This window comes from Branchiostoma lanceolatum, chromosome 2 (assembly GCF_035083965.1).
Source record: "Branchiostoma lanceolatum isolate klBraLanc5 chromosome 2, klBraLanc5.hap2, whole genome shotgun sequence".
Taxonomy (NCBI): domain Eukaryota; kingdom Metazoa; phylum Chordata; class Leptocardii; order Amphioxiformes; family Branchiostomatidae; genus Branchiostoma; species Branchiostoma lanceolatum.
Window position 1 is genome coordinate 23,926,538 of NC_089723.1, and position 14,920 is coordinate 23,941,457.

The following is a 14,920-nucleotide window of genomic DNA, read 5'->3' on the forward strand; positions in this document are numbered from 1 at the left end:
TTTTAAAAGGGGGAATTAAAAAAAAGTAACAAAATACGTTCCAAATTAACACATCATCCCTCACTAAATGATAATACATTTAATTGAATAAAGTTATATATGACTAATTTTTGGTGTAAATGTACTTTTCTTTTAATATACTTAGTACAGTGATGTACATGAAATGGATGACTTCCCTTTTTATAATGGTAGCACTAACAAAATGGCGGACGATTTGAAGGGAGAAGAAAACCCAGCCGAAGAAAAAACAACAGTAACGGAGGAAGTTCTGGACGAATCAGGAAAGGTAGAAGCCCGCATGCCTCACAGTAATGCTATGGCAGGTGTCAGGAAAGATAAGGTAGGGTGAATGGTGGTCTGGTGCTGCCGGAACTCGGCTGTTGTGTCGTCCTTTGGAGCTGGGCATCCGTGGCGTGGATGTTACCGCACCACCTCCGTTCAGCGTTTACTTGTTCACGCGTTTGTTGATGAAACTTACATCTTTCCAGTCTCCTGTTCCAGTTCTAACTTACAATATTCTCTTTCTAACACAGTTTGGTTGTCACCTCTTTTTGGTTTGTTTGTTTGTGGTCCACCGTGTTGATTTTTTCTATGAATATACTAGTAAAAATTGAAAATCGGCGAGACCAGGCCATATCGTTAACAGGCGGACGCCTTCTCTCCTCTATGATTGTATGAAGGTTCACAGATACTACAAGTTTACTACCCTTTTTTTCATTAGCAGTGCTCTAGAATACAGTAGGATCTGTAAATAGCTTTACCTGTACATGTCGATTAAAGCATCACTCAAACCTTCAGAAGGATGAAGAGCACACCACACTTCTTTGAGTTGAGGTCAAGGACAATAGCTGATATCAGCAATAGCACCCTCTGCTACTATACACAATAATTATGACTGACGACACATGTATTTGCAAGTATAACACCGTTAAGTTTTTGCTTGTGCTTCTAAACCGTTAGTACAAATGATTAATTCATATGTTGATACACTATATAATATATATGTATCATTAAACAGGGAAGTCAATGCAGACTTTTCATTTTAGTATTTTAACACCATCTGCACCATGTAGAATTACAGTGTAATGATGGACTACTTTACTTAAATTGACTTGTATCAGAAACATTTTGTATTTGTCTGTCCCTAGGCCCTTCCAATACTAGAGAGAACATTGCAGCATCTGCAGTTCCGTAACCCTGGGCCCATGCTGCAGGACTTCGACCCTGAGAAGAGCGAACGTGAGAAGCGTAAGCTAACACGTATGGTGCAGCAACAGAAACAAAAAGCGTAAGTGCCCCAACAGCTAGCATGAGTGCTGCTACAAGTCGACAAGATGTCCAAATAACAACTGCCCTGTTCTTTGTTGTGTCTTTCTTTTCCTCACGATGTTCCATGTCATTCCTTCAGACTTTGTCCACTGTAAGTCAAACTTTCCCAGATTATAATATATACCTATACTCACATGACCTTGCATTCAAATGAATATGATACTTGCATTTATTTAGATGCTTAATAACAAATCTCCTGGTACATTCTGTGCCCCTGTAATATCCAGGTGCCTTGTGTTGTGGCAATGGGTCGATCAAAAGGGTTTCAGCGCTTTTTACAATTTTTCTGATATTATTTCTTCAATTTTTTTGCAGAAAATCTTCACAGAGGTAAGGCTAAATCATCAAATATGAATAATTGCATGCCAGTGATGCCACTGTTAGTCTTTATCATGCACAGTGCACATGAAGCTCTTTTAAGTTGTTATCATCTTTGTTAACCAGTAATTTTTTTTGATGGCAAGAAAGTTTTTTTTACCATGCTAGCCTTCACAAAGTTTTTTGCTGCATTGACACACAGTCAAAACTGCCCAAGAAGACCTCTCAGGGGCCAATAAAATCTGGTCTATATGACAGATGGTCACTCGGTGCAAACGGGATTCTTGATGCTTGTGTCAATGAGTCCAAGAGACCACCAAAACAAATTGGTCAGGTGGTCCTTATGTAGAGGCGGTCACTTGTACAGGTTTGACTGTATTTTTAGCTCTTATTTACCAATCCCCACTGGCACTGTATGGCACAGATTATTTTATCAGCACTGATACTGTCCTCTTCTGCCTCCAAACAGACTTTTCTCCGCTGTCCACTCCTCCTCACCCGGTGTGGATTGCAGTATCTTCTACACAGTCCGCCACTCTTTTGGTCACTTGTCATGTAGCCTGGAAGCCAGACCCCCGATCTCTGTAATATCTATTGTGCGGGTGTTTCTCAGGGTCTAACTCAGAGGGGCCTGTTGTAGAATTTTCTTGGGGATGTTTTGGCCTTGGAGCCACGGAGTTGGCCTTTGTAGGGTCTGGCATCCAGGCTAATATGCATTTAACAGTCTAACAAAGCCAATCTCGAGGGTGGTGGTTAGAAAGATGATAAAGTTCACATCGGCATTCAACAAACCATTGTTACTATTACTACTAGCATTTGTGTTCTGTGGTGACATGGTGTTTTCGTAACACAGTCTTGAAGAAACAAAGTTTTGAACCCTTTATTTACTGGCTTCATGGTGGAATCTGTGTTGGCTTCGTCCCTCCTCCTCCTCCACAGAGATAAGCACAAGAAGAGATGCGTGTACGACGAGGCGGGTGTCCTGATCTCGGACGGCAGGGACCTGTGTGACTGTCTGGAGCAGGACTGTCCGGGGTGCCACTACCCCTGCCCCAAGTGTGGCTCCGAGAAGTGTGGGGCGGAGTGCAGGTGCAATAGGAAGTGGCACTATGAGTGGATCGAGAGTGAATGCAGAGGGACGAGAAGGACATTCAAGCAAGTCTAGTGCTACATTTGTATCATCTGCATTGTCATTGGAACTAGATAAGATACCTCTAGTATTTTGGGGGGGGGGGACGGAGATGATCACTTTCAAACATGGTACATATAGGTCTTGAAAAACAACAAAAGTTGCAGGTTGCAGGAATTTGTAAGATTTTGTTTTCCTTTAATGAATATGGTGATGCACTGGGAGTTCTTGTTTTGTTAATATACTAGTACCTGTAGTAGGTATCAAGAAATGTATGTGCATAAATATATGCTCTATCAGTAAGTTACTTTAAGAAAAGTGCAGCTCATCTTCAATGTAAGATTCTGTAAGTAAACATTAATGCACGTCAGCATATGGTCATTTATTTGTCCTCCATGTTTATAGAAAAATAGCAAAATATAAACATATAAATATCCTGTAAAGATTTTTTATGTAAAGCTGGTCTACAATGTTTATACATAATCTCAATGACATATTTTTTTAATATCCTAATGTCACACTATAGTAAAAGAAAATATTGTGTAGAATGCATTTCTTCAAACAATACAGTTAGGAGGGTACTGCTGGGAACGTTTTCTTTTCTGTCTTTACCACAGAAATACAGCTGAAGGAGGTAATTTCAATATTGCAACATCAATTGCTGTGTGAAGATGGGCAATAACAATATTTACAGTTTATATACATTAAGGTTTATCTATACAGAAACCCACATTCCATATCCTCCCATGGTTTAAACAATATGACATTTGTATGATCCTATGATACTTTCACTTTGATCTGATTATCATGGTAACATTGCAACACTATTGCTAATCTAAAAGATAGTGTCTTTGAAAGTGTAGATCTATTCTTGACTAAATATGTTATGACAATTGTGTCCCTTTCAAGGGTATAACCAATGTCCTCATTTATTCTGGAAAACTTCACGCAAGATGTTGCCCTGCGCGACCGTAACCAAGACAACGGTGTTAGCCTTGACGTCTGTGGGTAGTGTGTGGTAGGTTACCGTGACGACTCGCGCCACGTGTTTGCTAGGCGTCCACACGTGAAGGATCTGTTTGTCCCAGGATTCCATGGTGTTCTGTGTCGCGTTGATGACCCCGGTCAGCTTCTTCATCAGGAGTTTCTCCGCGTCCTCGCGATCAAAATCGCCCCGGAACTTCATCGCCCTGGTAACCGACACACCAACCTGAGAGAAGGAGAGAAAAAAAGCTTAGACTAGGGCTGCATAACTGAATGTAACATAAGGTACAGGTACAGGTCCAAACCTGTACCTGAACAATTTGAGAAAGTAACCTGTGGTCTTCAACGATGACAGAAACATGAATAAATAGTTAACAGAATGTTTCTTTAGACTTTTGGTGGAGTGAGAAAAGTCATGTTAAGTGCCTTCCCCGAGGGCACAACATCGATGGCATTTCAGGGGATTTAAACCCAGGACCAATCACCCTAACCTTAACTCACCTGAACTCCGAAGAGCCGACAGGTGTAGTCTGTCAGTGCCCCGCCCTGGGGGAAGTACGTCACTTCCATTTCCGTCTTCAACAGCTGGGCTCCGAACAGGCGGTACAACAGCTCACAGGATAACACCTACACCACAGGGGTACAGTACACGGTTAGCAACTTGTAAAGGTACAAAAACATGTATATCATTGTATTCAACAGCAAAATGGATTGATTAGGACAAAAAGGTCATGTTCCTGTCAATTACAAGTTAGCTTTTTTCTTCTTCACATCAAGAAACATATAGAGCTTGTACAATGTTTCATGTTTTTAAGGTGAAGTTGTAACCGGAACTGTGTTCGTCTGTGGCCACTACAAAATTTACAGAAACACAGATGTGGCGTATGCTGTATTGGACTACTGTAATAGTGCACTTGTACTGCTACACCTGTCGCTCGTAATCTCGAAGCAGAAGTAGCAGTCGGGCTTGTTTTTAGTGCATTTATCGGTCTTTTGTACGTTTTTGCTGGAATATTTTTTACAGATACCCGACCGACAGGTCTCTGTTAAAAACGTTATTTAATCCGGAAAAACGTACAAAACACTGCCAAATACGCTAAAAAAAGCACGACTGCTGCATCTGCTTGGAGAACATGTCGCTCAGCCGTACCTCTGAGTAGACAGAGTTTCCTCCCGCGTTCGGACAGGCGTTAATCCTAGCGGCCGCGGCGGACAGGTGCATGTCCTCCACCCTCCGGTGGGCCGCCAGCTCCACATAGGACAGCCCTGCACTCTGCCTCTCCCTAACCTGTGTACAACAACATCACAGCTTGAGTATCACACTCCTGACGAACTGCAGACACCCACCTGCCAAATCAACTTCTCTCCGAGTAGAGGTTTGGCTCCTCGCTACTCGAGCTTTCCATGTTGTCAAGTTCTCTTTTTCCAAAGTGGCTGGCGGACAAAAAGAAAACCTGACAACATAAAAAGCCCGATAAAAACGCCTAAAAAGACATCCAAAGCCGGAGCCTAACCTCTGCTTGGAGAGTACAAATCAACAGCAATGATAGATCCCAGAAAATTTATTTGATAACTGTTTGATAGATTTAGGGCCTTACACTGCTGTTGCATCACGCATATATAAATGTACCAGCCTGGTGAAGTGTAGGCGGTGACCTCACTTAAAACTGTGAACGGTATGCTCGTGATAGGGACAGGTGAGAAAGGACCATGGGTGGTGAAGAGAAAGAAAGAATCACAACTGTCAATCATATAGTTATATCAATACAAGGACGGGTTTATCAATAGTATGAAAGATAAGCGTTGAAAATAGCAGAATAAAAGTAACATTACTGCAGAAAGGGCCAAACGCAGTGATCTTTCTCCTTACCTGACGTTCGAAGTGGAAGGTCGTGTAGTGCTTGAGTCTGACGCTGAAGTTTTGTGTACACAAGCCGACCCCGTACGGTGGTGAATCGTCCCGACGTTTTCTCCACCTGTTTCTCCTGTTGTTATAGATACTTGATCTGTTTGAACGCTTACGGACAGAGGGGCGCTGAGGAGACTCCAACTTCCGGGTCTGGGACGCGGTGCTAGCGACCGTCATCCCGTTCCTCGCCCGGCGGGGGCTGGTTCGGAGGCTTCCCGCTATGATTTCCGCACCTAGGCCGTCGAGTTCTTCTCACGTTCACGTGTTGAGCAGTCATTTTTGGTGAAAACGAAACCACACTGTGGCTATCTCATGTTGATGTTGTTCGTCTTGTCTGTGTTACTGCGTGTGATGCAATGCTGCGGGCGATTTTATACCCGTGTGACGCTACTTACGTCAGGTGCTATTTTGGGGTATGACGTCTTGGGCGGGGGCAACAGCGACGTCATGCGGAAGATATGATACTGCAGCTTTTGATAAACGCTTTTTCACGTGGACCCATGAGAAGGGGCTGTACTAGTCGCCAATATGAAGCTAGCCCTTACAACACAATGACATATCATCACGTTCGTATCATCATCATATCATCACGGTTTGTCGTGACTTACTGCTAATTGCCCATTGTTCACTGAAAGGCTGCAATTAGCCATTCAACCACAGCCTTGGAAACTTTAATAGCACCCTGTGCGTTGTGAGTAAATCTGGATATATCTTCTCTGTATCAACATTATCGATGTCAATGGCGACTTGACATCATTTCTATTCTACAGATGATTACGCGCATTTATAGCGTGATGAGGGCTTTCAGTTATGATTACCCCTTTCGCGTAGACGAAAATGGGCTGCAATTACAGATATTCAAGAAAGAAATCAAACACAATAGCATATCAAGGGTATAAATGTTAGTAAAGAGAATCGTAGAGACCGATGATTGCTTCTTTCTTACCTGCAGACAAAAGTTGCTTAAAGCGACAAATGGAAAACGTTAACGTTATTCAAGAAAGAAACCACAGTGCATTAGTGGAATATCAGCGTATCTCTAATATTCAAGACAGAGAGCTAAGGATAGAGATGTTGTTTTCAGAAATGAAGCCAGTCCTTACGGTAGATTTTGTTTCGTCTTTCTGTCCCCGCAAAATGATGACACAAAGTTGTGAATTCCAATGATCACACTGAAAGCGTTTAAAGTATTTCTGAAGGATATTCCATGATTTTAGATTAATATTTTAGTTGTAGTATCAATACATGTATGAAATCTGTATTCTTGGTTTTAACTTTCATAATCATCACCATACATTCAGAACACGGAGATTGTGAATTGCACATCAAAACAGTCCCATCTGTTTATCAAAGTCAGAAAACATGTACATGTACAAAATCGTAGCCTTTGTATTTGTAAAGAGGAAGTGTCCAATGCTGGATAGGCACAGCATATCTCCACAAGTACAACCGCCTACCATAAAGCAATGGGGTGTTTTCTTTAGCTCACAACTGGAAAGATACAGCCTACAATTTATCAATCGTTATTTTCATACACAACAACATAAATGTACTTAACTGCGTCATCATAGCGGCGATGAGACATATCCAGGCAGTTCGATATCTATACTGTCGTGATCTTTATCGCTGCCCTGCAGCTTGAACGGATTTCTTTTTCCAATGATCGCTTTCACAACTACAGTTTTGGCAATCTGTTCATCGTCGTCGGAGTCTGACGAAATTTCGAGTGGAGTCTCGGGTTCTGCGGGTCTCTGGGACAGCCTGGTCTGACCTTGTGGCGCCGGAACATCTGATTCTGGAGAAACGTGTTCAAGTCGAGTCGTGTCTTGGTTCGTAACGCGGTGTCCACGGGCAAGGTCTGTACTGTTGGTTCGCCCCCGTCTTCTCAAAAGTGTCCGTATGGCCGCCCGGACTTCTTCTCCCCTGAAACCGTAGATCATGGGGTTGCTGAAACACGGCACGGTCAAGTACACGAGTTGGGCAAGGCGGTTGAGTACGCTTGTGGTGACTGTTTTCTGTCCTGTTGTTGTTATATACCTGAATATTGCATTTGTGCAGACTGTTGTCGCGAATATGACAAAGATGAACAGATGAATGGATATTGTTCGCCACGGCCTGTGATGGTTTCCACCGCCTTGTGGGTTTCCCGGTAAACCCCCGTCTTCGACAGTGTTTTGTCTCATTATTTCTCTGTAAATCTTAAAGTACGAGATAAAAATGAATGCTGCTGATCCGATGAGGACCATTCCGGCAGTATACTGAAGAATTTGAACAACACGAGACTGTCGATCTGCACCTATCTCTGTGAACGTGCAGTACAAGTTACTGTTTTGAATGTAGGCAAAATCTATTCCGTCGATGGGGGTAAAAATAACACTGAGTACGCTGATAGTTGTGCCATACACCCATGCAGCCAGGACCCTGAACCCGGTCCAGCGGGTACCGTCCTCCTCAAGGTAATGGAAAGGGTCACAAATTGCTCGGTAACGATCCCACGCCATCACGAATAACGTAGCCACTGTGCAGGAAGCCGTGCCAAAGTACACACCACACTGTGTCAGGCAGAGAAAGGCAGAGTCGCTAGCGCTCTCACCTACTATGTTGTTTATAGAGTTCGGGATGAAGACCAGGGCCAGGAGGATGTATAGAATAGCGAGGTTGACAGGCAGGAGAAACCGCGGCTTCTGCAAACTCGGGGAGCGCGCGACGGCGAGGATGAAGATGACGTTAAGACCGAGGATCAGCACCAAGGACGGGACCAGCCAGCACACTTGGAGGACCTTGGCCGTCAGACTGGAGGCAAGGAAGTCGTCCTCCTGATCGTTGATGCTGTGATTATAGTCGGGAGTTCCAGTCCAGTTGTCCATATCGTGAGAAGTTGTACGGAAGAACGCGGTACTGTTTCGTCCTACTGAGACATTAGTGAGGTTAGCCATGTCGCGATGAACGTAAGAGACTGTGATAGAGGAGGACGATATGTGCTTCTTAACTAGCTGTAGTTGTCTTTTCTTCTGTGCGCATATCAGCAGCAACAAAAGAAATGTTTGAATGAGGCATGTTGAATGATGTGGCTAATATTGAATTAAGTTAATTGTTAGCTCAAGGCTACTTTCCTCGACCAATGATAAGCCCCCTATTGTCGGTGGTTATATTTACAATCCACGTATTATTGAACTGTCAAAAGATGTGAGCCTATTTCATGCAAATACAATGTATATATATGAGACTATATTATAAATAAGAAATATTCTCCTTATTCTTTTTAGGGATGATGAGAGGATAGGTAAATCATTATCTGTATTGGTATAGAAATATGCCATGACGTCATTGAACCGAAAAGATACCTCTTGTGCATACGTATACGCGAAGTGCTTTTTGACCCGTCATTCTTCAATTATGACCCAGGTAACTACAGGATTCATACTAACGTGTACGGTGCCCACGGTTACCAATTAAAAGCAATTCACTTCAGTACCATTGAACATTAGCCGCATTATCCAACACGTTCATTCGAACATTCCTTCTTCTTCTGCCGAGTTGCGCAAATAAGAAAATGACAGAGCAATAGTTTTACCCTTCATCGTTCAGTTTTGACGTAAGCAGCAACAAGACTCTGTACAATGCCGAAGGTTAGGCGCAATTCAGCACCTTTGAAGATTAGCCTTGATTTAACACGTTCATCAAAACATACCTTTTTTTACTCAATGGTCGCCACGTAACAAGACCCGAAGGTCACTTCAATGTGTAACGCAAAGGCCACTCCCCATCCTACCAGTCTTGTAGTACCTGCCCACATATTCATCTGTTTATTGATTTCAATTTTCTTACATTTCAAGATTTCTGTCATGTAGTTTATTTGAGATGATTTGTTGCTCTTATGCTTTGCTTGTCCGCACCTTTTTTTTCATTTTCAGTATTTTCAGGATTTGTTTTCTACGTTTGTAATGTATTCTGTTGATGGCGACACGGAAATAAGCTGTAAGCTTGAGTCTGTCGCCATCATGTCATGTATTTGAATGTTGCAATAAAAACAAATTTTAAAAAAGGCCACTCCGAGGTTACGGGCTATATATAACTAACAACGACTCTTCTCAAGATTGCCAAGGTGGTGATACGAGATCAGTACTCAGATATGATTTCACCCATACTACAAACCCCCTCCCTTCCAATAAACTCTGACGACAAAAGAAGTTGGGCAAGCCGTAAAATTCAAAAGTAGGAAAAACTTTATGCGGGACAGCCTTTGCATTTTCAGACAATCATTGCGCACAAATGAACTACCTTGCTCTCCACGGCCTGTTATTAATAGCTTGTTACACACAGATACATTAATATTCCTGCAAAATCATGGTACCTTGTTGGTTCTAATGTTACTAGTCTATCTAGAGAAATAACATTCAAATGTAGCGAAACGACTTGTACCATGTAGCGAAACAACTTTGTGCCATGTAGCGAAACAACTTTGTGCCATGTAGCGAAACAACTTTGTGTCATGTAGCGAAACAACTTTGTGCCATGTAGCGAAACAACTTTGTGCCATGTAGCGAAACAACTTTGTGCCATGTAGCGAAACAACGTTGTGCCATGTAGCGAAACAACTTTGTGCCATGTAGCGAAACAACTTTGTGCCATGTAGCGAAACAACTTTGTGCCATGTAGCGAAACAACTTTGTGCCATGTAGCGAAACAACTTTGTGCCATGTAGCGAAACAACTTTGTGCCATGTAGCGAAACGACTTGTCATGTAACGAACAGTACTGTAGCGATCTGACAATGTAGCGGAACAACCTGTAGCCTTCACAATTAGTATTTGCTAGATAAAGACTATCAAACAAGTATAACGTTGAAGGTAAAAAAAATCGACATCTGCTCTTGCCACATTATAATATAAGATTGGTCTTATAAACAACGCATTAGTTCAGGCATTCAATGATACTATAAATGCAGAACGTTCGCGGTGGTTTTATGTTCGTTTTCACGGTGAGCTCTTCACTGCGAACTTAAAATATTTAGTATTCTACAACAGTCGTTACTAGTAAGCGGTCACTTTTCCTTTTACAAATGGCACTATCAAACGTTATGAACGTTTGGTACACTAAACACACACTAGCACAACATAGCCTCTATCAAAATTCATAAAACACGCAAGTCAATCAATTAATTCTTAATTCTAAAACTTTACAGATCAGCGTGTACGGCTATTTGACATGCGATGCCGCAGGGGTGTACGAAAGCGTAGAGTTATGTCATTTTCCGTACTAGCGTAGCACCTGGGTACTATCCTCCGTAGTTTACTGCTTGCTCACCACAGGCCGGCAATTCGTTTTAGTACAAACGAAAGCCTGAACTAGCGACAAACGTAGCAGACAAGAGAAAACATTTCAGACGGTGAAAAGTAGATCAGAAATTTTCGTAGTAAGAGACATAGTGCGCCAGGTCTTTCTTGTTCAGTTGTGCGCATGCGTCTTCGACGTTCCTGGTCATGCCGGGAGGACCGCAGCTGAACACGCCGATCTTTTTGACCTGTGGGAACAAGAAATAGAAGTTATATACCATTTTCCATTTCAAATCAAATAAAGATGGCGAAACATATTTTTTTCTGATTTGCGAGAATCTAGCTATCTATGGGACAGTACGGATTATATAAAGCCCCCTGCACACTTGTGCGTATACACAGGTCAGCATGGTTAGGTTAAGTTCCCAGCCGAAGAAATCATTTCTTTGGTTCGATAACTAGGCTGCACAACGGTAGGTTAAAGTAGAAAACAGCTTCTTCCCCGAAAACTTAACTTAAACTCCACAAAATGTTAATGCGCAGCTCATACGCACTTGAACAAACGCACAATTGTGATAAGGCCCTAAAGCCGGCGTCACAATTCATGCGAGCATCGGCCGATTTTGTAGATCGCCGGAAGCTCGCCGAATTTCAAATTCGCCCGAGCGTCGACCGTATTTTTCACTGAAAACCTGCCCCGTCACAAATTGAACGGAGCTCGGGCGACGTCCGTCGAACACTAATAATCATAAATCCCACATAAGACGGTACCATCTCTTGGACACGGACGAAGTCAGAATCAAATGGCCTGGTAACAATCTCAAATTTAGACCAACTTTACTTTCTGAGTTGTGGCAAATCTGTAGGTCACGAATGAAGTAGGTGGGCACACTGAAAATAACCACATAAAGAGGAATTTTGTTATAGACCAATCAAAATACAAGTGCAGGAGCCACAAAGTCAACAGATCAGTCGTTTAACCCCGATCCAAACATTTTCAGCAAACGGAAATCGACCGAGGCTCGGGCGAACGCCGTCCGAGCTTCGACCGACCGTTGATAAGCCTATCGACGCCCTGCCGACGCCTGGGCGTGCCTCGGCAGACAAACATAGATCTATAATGACTCAGTGGACTTTCAACTAGTCATTTGTGGAGAAAACACTCAGGAAGTGAAGGCAAACCTCAAAAGTCAAGCCCCAAATCATTAATAAACAAATTGAAGCATCCAAACCAATACCTAAAAAGAAACAAGAAGCATTGTCTTCTGTGTCAACATTTTATTTATAATATTTCTTTTTGAATGAAAATTTAACTTTGCATTGAATTGTCTTTCATTACAAAAGTTTGGCAGCATTCTTCGACAAGTTGATATTAGTATTAGTTAATATTACAATATCATTTATCATCTTATGTTATAAACCAAACTGTCGTTTGCTTTTATCTATAAACAAGAAGGTGTTCGGCCGAGGCCCGTCCAAGCTCCCATCAACACCTGCACAACGCTCGCCCGAAGCACGCCTTACTTTTCATGAGTCGGCCGGAACACTGACGACTGTCGTCCGATTATTGATCAAGGCCCGTGCGAGGCTCGCACGAGGCCGAAGAGTTCGGGCGACCTCCGACCGACCAAAAATCGGGTCTAAAATCCTCAGATGCCCGCCCGAATATTGGCCGAGCGCGGGGCGTTGCTCGGGCGAGCTACGGGCAAACTGTTGACGAGCTGCGCGAGTTCGAAAATCGTCGCCGAGGCCTCGCTGAATTTAAGCGCAGCTTCCAGTGACACGCGAACGTCGGCCGAGCTCCGAAAATTCGCCCGAAGCCCGTAGAATCGACAGGACGTCGGTCGTACTTCGCCCGAAAATCGCCATTTGGAGCTCGCCGACAAGTCGGCCGAGCTAAATTCTTCATTTGTGACGGGGGCTTAAAGAAAATCGCATTCAAACTGGTTTGTGTCTCACTGAAAGGAACAATTGCGTCTTTTGTAACTGATTCGCTATTGAAGTTGGCTGCTGAGTTGAATCACTGCACGAAATGGCCTCGTTTCCCGGCGTATACGTACCGGTATTTTTTTGTATTTTTGTCGGATACTGACGGATACTGACGGATACAGGCGGATTCGTGTAAGGTATCCGACTATTTCCGCACCGGTATATGGAATATTTCCGGAAGAATCCGAAAGTAAGGTATTTTCGACGAATACGGAGCCGTACACTGCACGGAAATGCCACCGATCCTGACGGATACGAACAGGAATTTTTCTGTTTTTTTGGCGGATACTGACGGATACAGGCGGATCCAACCTGACGGATCCGACTAAATGCGCACTGGGATATGGAATATTTCCGGAAGAATCCGCAAGTAAGGTATTTTCGACGAATACGGAGCCGTACACTGTACGGAAATGCCACAGATCCTGACGGATGCGTACAGGGATTTTTCTGTATTTTTGGCGGATACTGACGGATACTGACGAATCCAACCTAACGGATCCGAAAACTTCCGCACCGGGATCGGGAATATTTCCGGAGGAATCCGAAAATGAGGTATTTTCGATGGATACGGAGCCGTACACTGTACGGAAATGCCAGAGATCCTGACGGATACGTACAGGAAGTTTTCTGTATTTTTTAAAAGAAAATTGCGGATACTGACGGATACAAGCGGACTGTGATCCGGAACCTCAGATCCGGAGGAATACAAAAATAGGAATTTTCGACGGATATGGGGCCGTACATTGCACGAAATTGCCCAAGATCCTGACAGATACGTACAGTATGTATTTGCCACGGATACAGACTGATCCAACATACAGACTTTCTACAATCTTTGACATATTGTGACTCTGAATATGTTTGTATTTGCCACGAATATGCACAAATCAAACACACAAAGTTTGATAGAATGGTTGATTATTCATAAATACGCGTGCATTCTTAATTTAACGATACCCAAAACATTATTATTCAATGACAGGAAGTTTTGGGAAAGCCTGAATGTAACATTATTTCATATTTCAACATATATGCATTTCTAAGTTCAAAAACTATCAAATACAATACGGAAGTTCTATGTGGCTAAATAATCCATTTCGTTTAAGACAGGCCGAGGGACATCCACATACTCAAAGCACCTCTGCATATGCAGGTTAATGTCGGTAAATTGGGGTTGTGTAAGCACAATATTTAATTGTTATAAAATGTATTACAATTAACAACCATCACATTTAATTATGGTGGTAATATTTACTGCTGTATAGTGCACTTGGACCAAAAATTTCTACATGTTCTACATATTCTACTCAAGTAATGAAAGCCTTTGTGGCCAGCTCTTCGTCTAAAAGATATCAGATACAATTAATTTCAAATACAGAGGTTGAAAATAGAAACTTCAAAGTAACATTATACTGTCTGAAAAACTCCCATGATGACACGCCACATTTTACACGTAAGTAGTATATGCCGTGGAACTGCATGTGTATAATCGTCCTCTCCCCATTCTCTGACTACATCTGAGTTCACTTCTTCCATGCACTCTTGGTAAGGTACAGGCAAGGCTGATTTCTTCTGTATCTGCATGTTGGACTCAGCTTGGAGTTCATCTTGTGATGAACCAGTTCCTATATGATAAAACCAAATCATGAATAAATATCAATTCACATACTTAGTATTTAAGTAACATGTCACATGATTTTTACATAACTGTGATCAAGGAGGTAATATAGACCATATAACCTCCTTGCTGTGATGGGCTTCGTTTCATCACAGCAGCTAACAAAAAACAAGGGACAATGGGTATCCATCATGCCTGTCTCAGCTAACATTGAAGTGTACCGATGATGGCCTTAAGCCTTAGCGAAGGAGCCTGAGGTACTCTGAGCATCTGACAGCTGATTGCTTTGTTTCAAGCCAAGCTAAGGTCCTCACAACATGTGCTGCATTTGTGAAGGAAGTATCTGCCGATGCTGTATAGGATATA

At 42.6% G+C, this 14,920-nt stretch overlaps 4 protein-coding genes across 6 annotated transcripts in view; 1 reads left to right on the forward strand and 3 right to left on the reverse strand.

The window, feature by feature from the left end:
- Nucleotides 1-158: 158 nt before the first annotated feature.
- On the forward strand, nt 159-4,144 carry LOC136428070 (ARL14 effector protein-like). Of its 3 annotated transcripts, none has more exons than XM_066417335.1 (4): nt 159-286; nt 1,149-1,288; nt 1,645-1,659; nt 2,587-4,144. In XM_066417335.1, the coding sequence occupies exons 1-4, from the start codon at nt 164-166 to the stop codon at nt 2,810-2,812; spliced, it is 504 nt and encodes a 167-aa protein (XP_066273432.1). In that variant the 5' UTR covers nt 159-163; the 3' UTR covers nt 2,813-4,144. The 3 variants fall into 3 exon arrangements, with proteins under 3 accessions (XP_066273432.1, XP_066273430.1, XP_066273431.1); XM_066417333.1 differs by having other exon boundaries at nt 176-340; XM_066417334.1 differs by lacking the exon at nt 1,645-1,659 and having other exon boundaries at nt 177-340.
- Nucleotides 2,868-6,060, reverse strand: LOC136428069 (AAC-rich mRNA clone AAC4 protein-like). The gene is made up of 4 exons (XM_066417332.1): nt 5,631-6,060; nt 4,911-5,048; nt 4,262-4,387; nt 2,868-3,986 (listed from the first exon to the last, which is right to left on the reverse strand). Exons 1-4 carry the CDS (start codon nt 5,844-5,846, stop codon nt 3,702-3,704), a joined length of 765 nt encoding a protein of 254 aa, XP_066273429.1. The 5' UTR covers nt 5,847-6,060; the 3' UTR covers nt 2,868-3,701.
- Nucleotides 6,061-7,061: 1,001 nt separating this feature from the next.
- Nucleotides 7,062-8,605, reverse strand: LOC136426944 (olfactory receptor 7G1-like). Its single transcript, XM_066415663.1, has one exon. The coding sequence runs from the start codon at nt 8,603-8,605 to the stop codon at nt 7,235-7,237; it is 1,371 nt and encodes a 456-aa protein (XP_066271760.1). The 3' UTR covers nt 7,062-7,234.
- A 1,272-nt stretch (nt 8,606-9,877) lies between these two features.
- LOC136426945 (dual oxidase 1-like) overlaps nt 9,878-14,920 on the reverse strand; it is a 37,947-nt gene continuing 32,904 nt past the window's right edge. The window contains exon 36 of the mRNA XM_066415664.1: nt 9,878-11,192. Within this exon, the coding sequence (XP_066271761.1) occupies nt 11,070-11,192 (123 nt within the window). The 3' untranslated portion in view covers nt 9,878-11,069. The remainder of the gene's footprint in view (nt 11,193-14,920) is intronic.